Source organism: Pimephales promelas, chromosome 18 (assembly GCF_988280905.1).
Source record: "Pimephales promelas chromosome 18, fPimPro1.hap1.1, whole genome shotgun sequence".
Taxonomy (NCBI): Eukaryota; Metazoa; Chordata; class Actinopteri; order Cypriniformes; family Leuciscidae; genus Pimephales; species Pimephales promelas.
In genome coordinates this window covers 17,234,182-17,247,826 of record NC_142786.1, presented here as the reverse complement: position 1 = coordinate 17,247,826, position 13,645 = coordinate 17,234,182, and the positions used below count along the sequence as shown (strand labels likewise).

At 43.0% G+C, this 13,645-nt stretch overlaps 1 protein-coding gene across 1 annotated transcript in view; it reads right to left on the bottom strand.

Annotated features, from left to right (window-relative positions):
- The window catches only part of LOC120464753 (prolyl endopeptidase), a 54,863-nt gene that overhangs the window by 11,366 nt on the left and 29,852 nt on the right, over nucleotides 1-13,645 (bottom strand). The window contains exons 8-12 of the mRNA XM_039654274.2: nucleotides 7,556-7,747; nucleotides 4,794-4,991; nucleotides 4,159-4,262; nucleotides 187-323; nucleotides 9-103 (exon numbers count right to left, since the gene is read on the bottom strand). Of these exons, the coding sequence (XP_039510208.1) occupies nucleotides 9-103; nucleotides 187-323; nucleotides 4,159-4,262; nucleotides 4,794-4,991; nucleotides 7,556-7,747 (726 nt within the window). The remainder of the gene's footprint in view (nucleotides 1-8; nucleotides 104-186; nucleotides 324-4,158; nucleotides 4,263-4,793; nucleotides 4,992-7,555; nucleotides 7,748-13,645) is intronic.

Sequence of the window (13,645 nt, the reverse complement as noted above, 5' to 3'; positions counted from 1 at the left end):
GCTGATACCTTTGTGCCAGGTCTGGCCGTACTCTCCTCCTCCTCGGATGTTCGCTACAGCCAGGATCCCACCCAGGTGTCTTATAAACACCAGGTATGCAGAACTGCACACACATACACAAATATTGTGCTATTTTTGTATATTAGTCTACTTTAGTCACACACACACAGAGATCTTCACACTGACTTGTAGTGCGGCTGGATAGAGTTCTCGAATCCTCCGTATCCGTACAGGAACACCGGATGAGATCCGTCTCTCTCGATGCCAGACGCGTGGACCAGGAACATCGGGATCTGTGTGCCATCTTTACTGGGGTAAAACACCTGAAACACACACACACACACACACACAATCAGCTGTGTATTATTACACTACCTCTCAAACGTTCCGAATAATTAGAGAATACACACACACAAATACATGATATGCCATGATACATTTTCTTTCGGTACTGGTGGATTTCCGTGGCAGACTCGAGCATGTCTGCATGTCGAGCATCTGTACACACACACACATCTTTACACACACACATCTGTACACACAAAGAAGAGTCTCGGCAGGTCGGCTGTGAGTGTGAGGATGCTGGAGGAGATTTATAGCCTTTTCTGACAGCACTCGATATAATTAAACTCATCAATTTGATGGCGGATCCAGAAAGGTTCAAATGAAAATCATGTTAGTCGGGGACAGACATGAGTGGTGTGTTATTCGGGGTCAGACCTGAGAGGTGTGTTATTAGGTCTAGTCTCAGCCTCAGACGTCACGCCCACGGAACGTTGGCTAAACGTCTGATGCATATGGTACACTTAACTGGAAACACTTCAGGAATGTCGAAGTCGTCATCTGATTGGTTGAATTTTATCGGATTTCCGGGGGGCGTCAGTGTCGCGTTTATTTTCGGTCCGCCGGGAAACAAAGTGCAGACGTGTGATTGCGGAAGAAAACCTGTTGTGTTTATATGAGTGACAATGAGCATTAATCAAGATCAGCTAAACATAGTTGTATGTCCCCTCCATCTATAATGGAAGATCAAGTTAAGTTTGTGGGCAAACATGAAACAACAGACGCTGACATCGCAGCTGGCCGATTCAGTATTCATATATACGGCGCACACTGGATTATAAGGCACATAAGATACTGCAGAGTCAAACGTTTGACTGGGTTTGCGTTATGCATCCACTAGATGTGCTAAACTAAAGGCTAAAGGGAATGTAGCGAGTGCGCGGCGCCGGAGGTGAGGCGTGAGCGCGCTGGGGCAGGGACGTAACTTAAATTCGCTGCCTGACTCACGCGAGTATTCAATGTGCGGCGGCTCGCTGACAGCTAACGCTACAGCTGGCTGTTTTGAATGAGACGAGCCGGTTACCGCGAACGGGGAGCGCTTTATGAACATAACTGTGACGCACAAGCAGCGCCGGGGACAGTGTGTCTGTTAAGAATAATCGCTCGTGAGCGGGCACGTGATTTACACACAAAACCTGATTTATACGAGGTTGAACTGGCCGTGTGACAAAGCGGGCATAAGATGGAGATGAGCGCGAGTTCGTGGGTGAATTTAATAACGCGGAGCGTTGTTAACGAGCGCCTCCGGTGACTGCTGACTGACTTGTTGCACACCGGTCTGTTGTTATGGGGACATTTCCACGCCCCGAAACGTGACGCTGAATGAAACGAATTGTAATTGGTTGTTTGACATGTCGGTCAAACGGCCTTATGGGCGGGCCTTGGCCAAAGAAAGCTGCTATGAATTCCAGACCTTCAGCCGTCAGTCTGAAGGTCTGGCTACGCGAGACTATTAGGGGTCCGACCTGAGTGGTGTGTTATTTGGGTCAGACCTGAGTGGTGTGTTATTCGGGGTCAGACCTGAGTGGTGTGTTATTCGGGGACAGACCTGAGAGGTGTGTTATTAGGGGTCCTAACTGAGTGGTGTGTTATTCAGGGTCAGACCTGAGAGGTGTGTTATTAAGGGTCCGACCTGAGTGGTGTGTTATTCGGGGTCAGACCTGAGAGGTGTGTTATTAGGGGTCCGACCTGAGTGGTGTGTTATTCGGGGTCCGACCTGAGTGGTGTGTTATTCTGGGTCAGACCTGAGTGGTGTGTTATTCGGGGACAGACCTGAGAGGTGTGTTATTAGGGGTCCGAACTGAGTGGTGTGTTATTCAGGGTCAGACCTGAGAGGTGTGTTATTCGGGGTCAGACCTGAGTAGTGTGTTATTCGGGGTCAGACCTGAGTGGTGTGTTATTCGGGTCAGACCTGAGTGGTGTGATATTTGGGTTAGACCTGAGTGGTGTGTTATTCAGGGTCAGACCTGAGAGGTGTGTTATTAAGGGTCCGACCTGAGTGGTGTGTTATTCGGGGTCAGACCTGAGAGGTGTGTTATTAGGGGTCCGACCTGAGTGGTGTGTTATTCGGGGTCCGACCTGAGTGGTGTGTTATTCTGGGTCAGACCTGAGTGGTGTGTTATTCAGGGTCAGACCTGAGAGGTGTGTTATTAGGGGTCCGACCTGAGTGGTGTGTTATTTGGGTCAGACCTGAGTGGTGTGTTATTCGGGGTCAGACCTGAGTGGTGTGTTATTAGGGGTCCGAACTGAGTGGTGTGTTATTCAGGGTCAGACCTGAGAGGTGTGTTATTAAGGGTCCGACCTGAGTGGTGTGTTATTCGGGGACAGACCTGAGAGGTGTGTTATTCGGGGTCAGACCTGAGTGGTGTGTTATTCGGGTCAGACCTGAGTGGTGTGTTATTTGGGTTAGACCTGAGTGGTGTGTTATTAGGGGTCCGACCTGAGTGGTGTGTTATTCGGGGTCAGACCTGAGTAGTGTGTTATTCGGGGACAGACCTGAGAGGTGTGTTATTAGGGGTCCGACCTGAGTGGTGTGTTATTCGGGGTCAGACCTGAGTGGTGTGTTATTCGGGGTCCGACCTGAGTGGTGTGTTATTCGGGGACAGACCTGAGTGGTGTGTTATTCGGGGTCAGACCTGAGTGGTGTGTTATTCGGGGTCCGACCTGAGTGGTGTGTTATTCGGGGACAGACCTGAGAGGTGTGTTATTAGGGGTCCGACCTGAGTGGTGTGTTATTCGAGGTCAGACCTGAGTGGTGTGTTATTCGGGGTCAGACCTGAGTAGTGTGTTATTCGGGTCAGACCTGAGTAGTGTGTTATTCGGTGTCAGACCTGAGTAGTGTGTTATTCGGGTCAGACCTGAGTAGTGTGTTATTCGGTGTCAGACCTGAGTAGTGTGTTATTCGGGTCAGACCTGAGTGCTGTGTTATTCGAGGACAGACCTGAGTGGTGTGTTATTTGGGTCAGACCTGAGTAGTGTGTTATTCGGGTCAGACCTGAGTGGTGAGTTATTCGGTGTCAGACCTGAGTAGTGTGTTATTCGGGTCAGACCTGAGTAGTGTGTTATTCGGTGTCAGACCTGAGTAGTGTGTTATTCGGGTCAGACCTGAGTAGTGTGTTATTCGGTGTCAGACCTGAGTAGTGTGTTATTCGGGTCAGACCTGAGTGCTGTTATTCGAGGACAGACCTGAGTGGTGTGTTATTTGGGTCAGACCTGAGTAGTGTGTTATTCGGGTCAGACCTGAGTAGTGTGTTATTCGGTGTCAGACCTGAGTAGTGTGTTATTCGGGTCAGACCTGAGTGCTGTGTTATTCGAGGACAGACCTGAGTGGTGTGTTATTCGGGTCAGACCTGAGTAGTGTGTTATTCGGGTCAGACCTGAGTAGTGTGTTATTCGGTGTCAGACCTGAGTAGTGTGTTATTCGGGTCAGACCTGAGTAGTGTGTTATTCGGTGTCAGACCTGAGTAGTGTGTTATTCGGGTCAGACCTGAGTGCTGTGTTATTCGAGGACAGACCTGAGTGGTGTGTTATTTGGGTCAGACCTGAGTAGTGTGTTATTCGGGTCAGACCTGAGTGGTGTGTTATTTGGGTCAGACCTGAGTGGTGTGTTATTGGGGGTCAGACCTGAGTGGTGTGTTATTCGGGGTCCGACCTGAGTGGTGTGTTATTGGGGGTCAGACCTGAGTGTGTTATTCGAGGTCAGACCCTGAGTGGTGTGTTGTTCGGTGTAAACAGTAACAGTGTTATTCGGGGTCAGGCCTGAGTGGTGTGTTATTCGGGGACAGACCTGAGTGGTGTGTTAGTTTGGGGACAGACCTGAGTGGTGTGGTAATCGCTGGCCTGGATTCCCTTCACCTCTACCTGCCGGAAGACTGTGGGCTCGGGGTCGGCCCGACTCAGGTCACAGTGGTAGATTATACCTGAGTGATTACATATATACAATAAAAACACTTTTCTCACACCGGAAATGCATGTGGACTTACTTCTGTTTTTACTATAGGAATACACTGATTTAAACATTTTGGCAGATACCGATAATTCTTTATATTTGAAAGCCTACAAAATAAATCTAAATACTAAAAAAAAAAAAACTCACCATTAAAATTCATGTGCCAAACACACAATGACAATGTTTTTATTATTAAAATGTATAGCCTATATGACAAACTTGAACTGCACATATTACACTTAACAGTAATTTTCCTTTTTGAAGTGATTCCAATCATATTTCCAGCAATTAAAACCCATCATGTTGAACAGTGCGCATCGGAGGCATCTCAGCTGAAGGAAAAATAGATTATTTATAATGTCGGGCCGATAACCGATAACGATAACATTAAAAAGGACCATATATCAGCAGATATATCGTGCATCCCTAGTTTTTACTGCTGTAGTAGTTTCTTCATACTTTGTATATTTTGTATATATTTTGATTGTTTTACTGCACTCACCCGGTGTAGTGAATGAGGTGAACTTGTAGAAGAAGTCAGCGTGTTTTTTCTTGCAGCTCAGACCGGTTACAGTTCCCACTTCTAACGGCAGGTCTCGGATCAGTTTCCCCGACTGAAGTTCATACAGCTGTAGGATGTCCTTCACGTCATGCACATAATTCACCAGCAGGAAGCGCTGGTTCACACACTCCACAAACCCTGCGCACCCGATACACAAACTGTTACACTGTACACTGTAGTTCTGCAGATCTTTTGATTTTATTGGAAATGAGTTAATGATAGTGTGGGTGAAGTGGAAGTGTGTGTGTGTGTGTGTGTGTTTGTCTTAATTCAATACAATTTATTAATTCAAATTTATGTTGGCCAGAATAATTCTTAAAAACAATGTTTACTGTTTAATAAATTTGTGAATTGTATTTTTTCCATAGTTTACCCCAAAATGTAAACTCTGTCAGTAATTACTCTCCCTCATGTTGTTCAACCCCGTAAGACTTTCGTTCATCTTCGGAACACAAATGAAGATATTTTTGTGTGCAAAAAAATAAAATAATAACGACTTTATTCAACTGTGAGTTCTCGTAGTGTAACAGCGCAGCGCTTCTGGGTTGTACGTTACTAACATTAATATATAAGATTATTAAATACTGTAACAAATGTATTGCTCATTGTTAGTGTTAACCAATGAACCATATTGTAAAGTGTTACTGAATGTTTGCAGCTGTCTAACATCAACCTCATATTTCGACTACCTGTCACGGGATACTGGAGAAGAAACCTCAGAAAGCGTCTGGTGGGTAACTTAGTCTTTAATGACAAATTAGGCAAAGCCGCAACGGCCGTATATCAACGAAAAGTTCAATAGAGCAAAGCCGCTTAGGCCCTTTTAACAGAGAAAAGTTCTCCTTAAATTCTTGAGAAGCAGAGTGAAGCCAGAGCGGAAGGTCCCAAAGCCTCGGGAGTTAGAGCAGGAAGACAGGTGAGACGTTGCACCCTGAGCGGTAACCCGTGGCTCAGCACTGGACACAGGACAAATCAGGTAACATAACACCCAAAATAATAAGCAGTGCTAGACAGGACAAGACACGACTGGACTCTTGATCAGTGGATGAAACACAAGTACGGCAAGACGATAGCAATAATCTGACAGAGAAGGGATGAAAGAGAAAGCTAGAAATAGAGAGACTAATGATCAGAGATGGAGAGCAGGTGAGGAGATGAAAGAACGAGGAACAGCTGAAACAGATGAGAGCGCAATGATGGATGAGAGTCAGAGTGTGTGGATGTGTGTGTGTCCAGCAGATGGAGACAGAGAACAGAAAGAGAGAAGGAACCAGGATCATGACCAGAGTTGGGTGCCGAGTTCAGACTGCATGATTTTAGCCACGATTTTGGCTCGCCGACAGGTTTTGAGAAATCGCCGACAAATGCCCGAAATCACAGGCAAATCGGCGCTCGTTCACGCGAGTGACAATCACGCAGTGTGAATGAACAAAGACGCGAACTGAGAGAATCACCGACGAGTCGCCGACGCCCGTGAGATATTTGGCATGCTAAATATCTGGACCTGTCGGCGATTCAAAATCCTGCTGTGTGAAAAGTGTTTTGACTGAAAACTACACCGGCGATCACCGGCAGCCAGTGAGAGAGCAAGATACAGAGCAGCAGGGAGTTCGGGGAGGAGTTATAGATCACATATCAACATGATATGGCATTGTTTCAACAAAAAAAGCTTCTTCTCGGTCTATTTGGACACAATAAATGGAAGAAAAATTAGTAGAAATTTGGCAGGAGCACTCGTGTCTGTTTCACCAGCTGTACCACAACCGGGTCGAAAAAAAAGTCTCACGTGAGAACTCCGGTCTTGCACGTGTGGTGTCGCGCATTGTTTCCTTTTCAAATCTCACGCGTGTTTGTTGTGAAATGTAGTTTGCGTGCAGCGTGCTAGACAGAGTCTGTCGGCGATTTTTCTAAAGTCATGCAGTGTGAAACCTTCTGTCGCCGATCCATCGTCCAGTGTGAACACAGCAGCGACTGAATGCTGGCCAAGATAGTCATGCTGTGTGAAAAGAGCAGCGACCTGACTACTTTGAAAATCGTGCAGTCTGAAAGAGCCATAAAGTTACTCTAAAAAAGTAATTAATTACTAGTTACTAATTACCTCTTCAACAGTGTAATTAGATTACTGTACTAATTACTCTCTCTAAAAAGTATTTAATTACTTTTAATTACTAATTACTTTCAAAATCCCATATCAATCTCAACCAGCTGAATGATACAAGGATAGACATGAATCTGTTTTAATTCTTTCAAATAAATACTATAAAATTGCATGAATTATCCTTAAACTGACCAAGGTGGAGAAAGTTACATTATAAAAAACATACTTTTTAACATCAGACAATACATTTTTGATGTTAAACCCACTATTGTTTTGTCTGATCTCATGACATGTCACACTTTTTTTCATACATATTTTACAATAATTCATACGAATTTGTACGAGTGCGGTCGTACAATTTAGACACCTCACAAAATGCATACGAATCGCTGTGAGATCGGATTGATCTAAACACAGTATTTACCTCAATTACATCAGAAGTAACTGTAATTAAATTACAGATAAATGAAGAGTAATCCCTTACTTTACATTTTCAAGGGAAAAGTAATTAAATTACAGTAACTAATTACTTAGTAATTAGTTACACCCAACACTGATCATGACACTACCTTTATTCTTTTTTTTTTCTGGATTTTTCTCTTACCCAGGACGTCCTTCTCGTGCTGGGGAATGAGTGTGTTCCAGTGCTTCTGCTCTGGTTTCTGCAGGTCTATGGTAATGAGACGGTAACGAGGAGCCTCCAGGTTGGTGCGTAGAGTGAAGACAGTGCCCTCGTTGGTGATGTACGTGTACTGTGCTTCAAACGTGTCCACTAACTTCACCCACGGTAGCAAACCTTCAATAACAGCGTAATATATATCTTATAAATATACTGTATATTGGTGTGAGTGTGTGTATACACATACATGCATACCGGTACACACATACATACAAACATACATACATACAGTACATGCATAAATAAATAAATAAATACATACATGCATGCATGCATAAATACATTACATATAGTACATACATACAGTACATAACATACATGCATACATACATACATACATGCATATATACATTACATAGAGTACATAACATACATACATACATACATACATACATACATACGAACACGCATGCATACGTACATGCATACATACAAACATACATACAGTACATAACATACAGTACATGCATACAAACATACATACATGCATAAATACCAACATAAACGCACACATGCATACATACAATACAACTGGCCTCGCCAAAAAGAAAAGAAGAGGAAAAGATTTTCCACATCATACATGTATCACACACCACTGTGAATGTTTGGTAACACTTTACAAAAAGGTGGGGCCAAAAAGTATTTAGTTAGCCAATGATTGTGCAAGATCTCCTACTTAGAATGATGAGAGAGGTCTGTAATTTTCATCATAGGTACACTTCAACTATGAGAGACAAAATGAGAAAAAAAAATCCAGGAAATCACATTGTAGGATTTTTAAAGAATTTATTTGTAAATTATGGTGGAAAATAAGTATTTGGTCAATAACAAAAGTTCAACTCAATACTTTGTAACATAACCTTTGTTGGCAATGACAAGGCCAAAGGTTTCTTGTAAGTCTTCACCAGGTTTGCACACTCTGTAGAAGGTATTTTGGCCCATTCCTCCATGTAGATCTCCTCTAGAGCAGTGATGTTTCGGGGCTGTCGCTGGGACACACGAACTTTCAACTCCCTCCACAAATTTTCTATGGGGTTGAGGTCTGGAGACTGGCTAGGCCACTTCAGGACCTTGAAATGCTTTTTACGGAACCACTCCTTCGTTGCCTGGGCGGTGTGTTTGGGATCATTTTCATGCTTGAAGATCCAGCGGTAACACTTTAGAATACGGTTAATGAATTTGTTAATGGATAACTACACAAGAACTAATGAGTAACACAATATTAACAATATAGTAACTATTATTAACTACCAAGAAACTCTGATTAACGAACTAGTAAGTAATAGCGCACAGACAAAAGTGGTAGTTCACTATTAAGTAATCAATAACTACTATTTTTTAATACTTCCCAGAAAACTACTGAAAAAGTTTATTAATAATCTAGTAACTAATATTAACTAATAGAAACTCTTATTAACGAATTAGTTAGTAATAGCTCACAGATGAAAGTGTTACTAGATACTTCTGTTGGAATTACTAATTATTTGGATCCGTATTATAAAGTGAAGATCATTGGAACTAACTAGTAATTACTCAAGTGTTACTACATGATCTAGTCATGATTTGTGCAAATGTTTGAGATTTTTGGTGAACTTTAGTAACTTTTAGAAAATGTCTTTAGTAACACTTGAGTAATTACTAGTTAGTTCCAATGATCTTCACTTTATAACACAGATCCAAATAATTAGTAAGTAATAGCTCACAGATGAAAGTGTTACTAGATACTTCTGTGGGAATTACTAATTATTTGGATCCGTATTATAAAGTGAAGATCAATGGAATTAACTAGTAATGACTCAAGTGTTACTACATGATCTAGTCATGATTTGTGCAAATGTCTGAGATTTTTTGGTGAACTTTAGTAACTTTTAGAAAATGTCTTTAGTAACACTTGAGTAATTACTAGTTAGTTCCAATGATCTTCACTTTATAATACAAGTCCAAATAATTAGTAATTCCCACAGAAGTATCTAGTAACACTTTCATCTGTGAGCTATTACTTACTAATTCGTTAATAAGAGTTTATTTTAGGTAATAGTAGTTACTAGATTGTTAATAAACTTTTTCAGTAGTTCTCTGGGAAGTATTAAAAAAAATAGAAGTTATTGATTACTTAATAGTGAACTACCACTTTCGTCTGTGCGCTATTACTTACTAGTTCGTTAATCAGAGTTTCTTGTTAGTTAATAATAGTTACTAGATTGTTAATATTGTGTTACTCATTAGTTCTTGTGTAGTTATTCATTAACGAAGGAACCGTATTCTAAAGTGTTACCGATCCAGCCACGTTTTATCTTCAAGGCTCTCACTGATGGAAGGAGGTTTTGGCTTAAAATCTCACGATACATGGCCCCATTCATTCTTCTCTCAACACGGATCAGTTTTCCTGTCCCCTTTGCAGAAAAACAGCCCCAAAGCATGATCCCCATGCTTCACAGTAGGTATGGTGTTCTTGGGATGCAACTCTGCATTTTTCTTCCTTCAAACACGAAGAGTTGAGTGTTTACCAAAAAGTTCTATTTTGACCACATGATATTCTCCCAATCCTCTTCTGGATCATCCATAGGCTCTCTGGAAAACTTCAGACAGGCCTGGACATGTACTGGCTTAACCATGGGGACACGCCTGGCACTGCAAGTTTTGAGTCCCTCTCGGTGTAGTGTGTTACTTATGGTAGCCTTTGTTACTTTGGTCCTAGCTCTCTGTGTCACGATTCATGTCTGTGTTCCACTATCTCAGCCTATAGCCGTTTCTCAATACCAAGTACGCAGACTTCGGACTTGCGTCCTTGGTAGTTCAGACTTGCCAAGTTCGACTCAGGAGAACGAACTCCCGAGGATGCGAGGACGCAAGTCCGGTTCTTCTGCAAATGGAACAAATCGTTCTTGATCGCGTCACTGAGCACGCTCTGGCTACTCCGGTCATCTCTTTATATAGCCTATATTTTAGGCAACAATAAAACGAAATTTGCTACAACTTTGCATCTTTTCGTCAACAATAAAACGAAATATGTTATATAACACCACTCTGACAAAAAAAAAAATAAAAATATAAAAATATGCATATATTTATAACAAAATGAACATGATCTTTTTGTTTTCATTTTAAAAATATGAAACATTGATTTTTATTGACATTTATCAAACAGAAACAGGGTTATAATTTTATTTTATTGTTCATATAGTGAAGATAATATAAAAAAATGTTGTTAAAGTTAGATAGCCATAAAGTTATGAAACCTCAAAAACTATTTTTTTTTTTTTTTGCCATGGAACAAACCATAGTTTAATGAGACCAAAGATAGACTTATACACAAGACAAATTATTATACGTCAAGGTTTATCCACTAGACTAGAGAGATCAGAGCCGGCGGCAAACGTCAGAAGCACTAGTCGAGGATTAGCTGTTCCAGTCGGGGTTGATCTCGCTGAGTGTCCGCTGAACGCTTGGATGGCAGAACTCCAAAAACGTCAGATGCATTTTCCAGATAGGCGCTATCTTTATAAATAAACTACAGATTTGAGATTTAAACAACCACATTCTCGCCTGAAACACTCTCAAAATTACATTTCATGACTCAATAACAGTAGTATTTTGATATTTCGTGGATTTTCTTCTCTCCTATTGAAGCTTGCTGGTTGGTGCGAGGTGCATTCTGGGTTACCTGGCTATCTCAACTCCACACAAGTCACCTCTCGATGCATCCTCGGTAAACGGGGCGGATCAAGAACACATCCGGGGATTTGAAGTGGACTTGGCTAGATGTGAACTTTGAATTGGAACAGTACTTGGGCAGCGACTGATGACGTTTCACAAGTCCACAAGAACACAAGTACAGACAAGTACGCATATTGAGAAACGGCTTATGTTTAGCAGTTCCCTGTTATGTTGATTAGTCATCCCAGGTGTTTCTTTTTTACCACGTCCCCTTGTTATCTTGTTTAGCTTGTCTGTCTGTGTATTTAAGCCCTGTGTCTTATTTCAGTCTTTGTGAGTTCTTGACGTTGTATGTTGGCTGTTCCCGGTTCTGAGGTTTTGTCTGAGTTTGTTACTTTATCTGAGTTTGTTACCGTTTGAGTTTCTTTAATAAATTATGCTGCACTTGGATTTTGCTTCTGCATCTGCTTAGGCGTAACAGAAGAACTCACCACACAAAGATCCAGCAGCGATCACCATCATGAATCCAGCAGTCAAGCTTATGTGTCTCCGTCAAGGAGATCAATCCATTGAGAATTATGTTGTTGACTTTTTGGAGCTGGCTCACATGACCTGCATAGAAGAGGTATGCCTTATGATCTTTTTTCAGGGAAGGACTATTTGAACCGCAGTTCATTCATGCCCATGCATAATCCTCATGGAACTTTAGTGCAGTATATTGACCTGGCCCTTCTGTTGAGCCCACCATATCACCTAAGCCAGAGCTTCACGTCAGCCACGTCCAGCCAGAGTTTCACGTCAGCCACGTCCAGCCAGAGCTTCACCACGACATGCCTGAGCTTTATGCCGAGCCTGCACATCACGTCAGTCCAGCCAAACCAGAGATTGTTCACGTCACTTCTGCCGAGCCAGAGACGCTTCAAGTCACTTCTGAGACACGTCACGTCACTTCTGCCGAGCCAGAGACGCTTCACGTCACTTCTGCCGAGCCAGAGTCTAAGGACAAGATGGCCGCCTCCGAGCCAGTGTCTAAGGACAAGATGGCCGCCTCCAAGCCAGTGTCTAAGGACAAGATGGCCACTTTCGAGCCAGTTCACATTACTTCTGCCAATCCAGAGACTTTTCACGTCATCGCCTCCAAGCTAGTGTATAAGGACAAGAAAGCCGCCTCCGAGCCAGTGTCTACGGACAAGATGGCCGCATCCGAGCTGGTGTTTGTTCCTAAACCGGTGTCTGGTCCCGAGCCGGTGTCTGGTCCTGAGAGGGCATCACCGCCCTGGCTGCCCGAGGGGTCTGCTCTGCCCTGGTCTCCTGCACAGCCTGATCCGCCCTGGTACCCTGCTCCACCGTGGTCTTCTGTTCCTCTTCTGCTCCACAGACCTGGCCCTCCATCCCGCCCCCAGATCCGCCTCCGCTTCACCTCCCACCTGGACAGTTTTGTTCTTTTTCTTTGTTTTTGTTTTTTTTTTGGAGCATCTGGAAGCCGCTCTTTGGGGGAGGGCTAAGTCACGATTCATGTCTGTGTTCCACTATCTCAGCCTATGTTTAGCAGTTCCCTGTTATGCTGATTAGTCATCCCAGGTGTTTCTTATTTACCACGCCCCCTTGTTATCTTGTTTAGCTTGTCTGTCTGTGTATTTAAGCCCTGTGTCTTATTTCAGTCTTTGTGAGTTCTTGATGTTGGCTGTTCCCGGGTTTTTGTCGGAGTTTGTTACTTTATCTGAGTTTGTTACCGTTTGAGTTTCTTTAAATTATGCTGCACTTGGATTTTGCTTCTGCATCTGCTTCAGCCTTCAGCGTAACACTCTGCAGGTCCCTCTGTGTAGTTCTGGGATTTTTGCTCACCGTTCTCATGATCATTTTGACCCCACGGGATAATATCTTGCGTGGAGCCCCAGATCAAGGGAGATTATCAGTGGTCTTGTATGTCTTCTATTTTCTTACAGTTAGTCATTAGTAGTCATCAGTCAGCTTTATTGTCAATTTTTCACTTGTTGTCATCTTCTTGACGGCCTGGTGGCTGAGGGGAGAGAGTTCAGCATCCTGACAGCCTGGTGGAAGAAGCTGTTATAGTGCGGGAGTGGAGGCTTCTGTACCTTTTCCCAGATGGCAGGAGGTTGAACAAATTGTGAGCTGGATGACTTTCATCGCTCGCAATTGAGGCCGCTTTGCAGATGAGACGGGAATTATATATGTCTTTCAGGGATGGGAGTGGTGCACCAATGATCTTTCCGGCTGTGTTTATTATGCGCTGAAGAGCTTTTCTGTTATATTCAGAGCAGCTCCCACCCCACACAGTAATGCAGCTGGAAAGAATGCTCTCAATGGTGCCTCTAGAAAGTGCTCATGATGGATGGT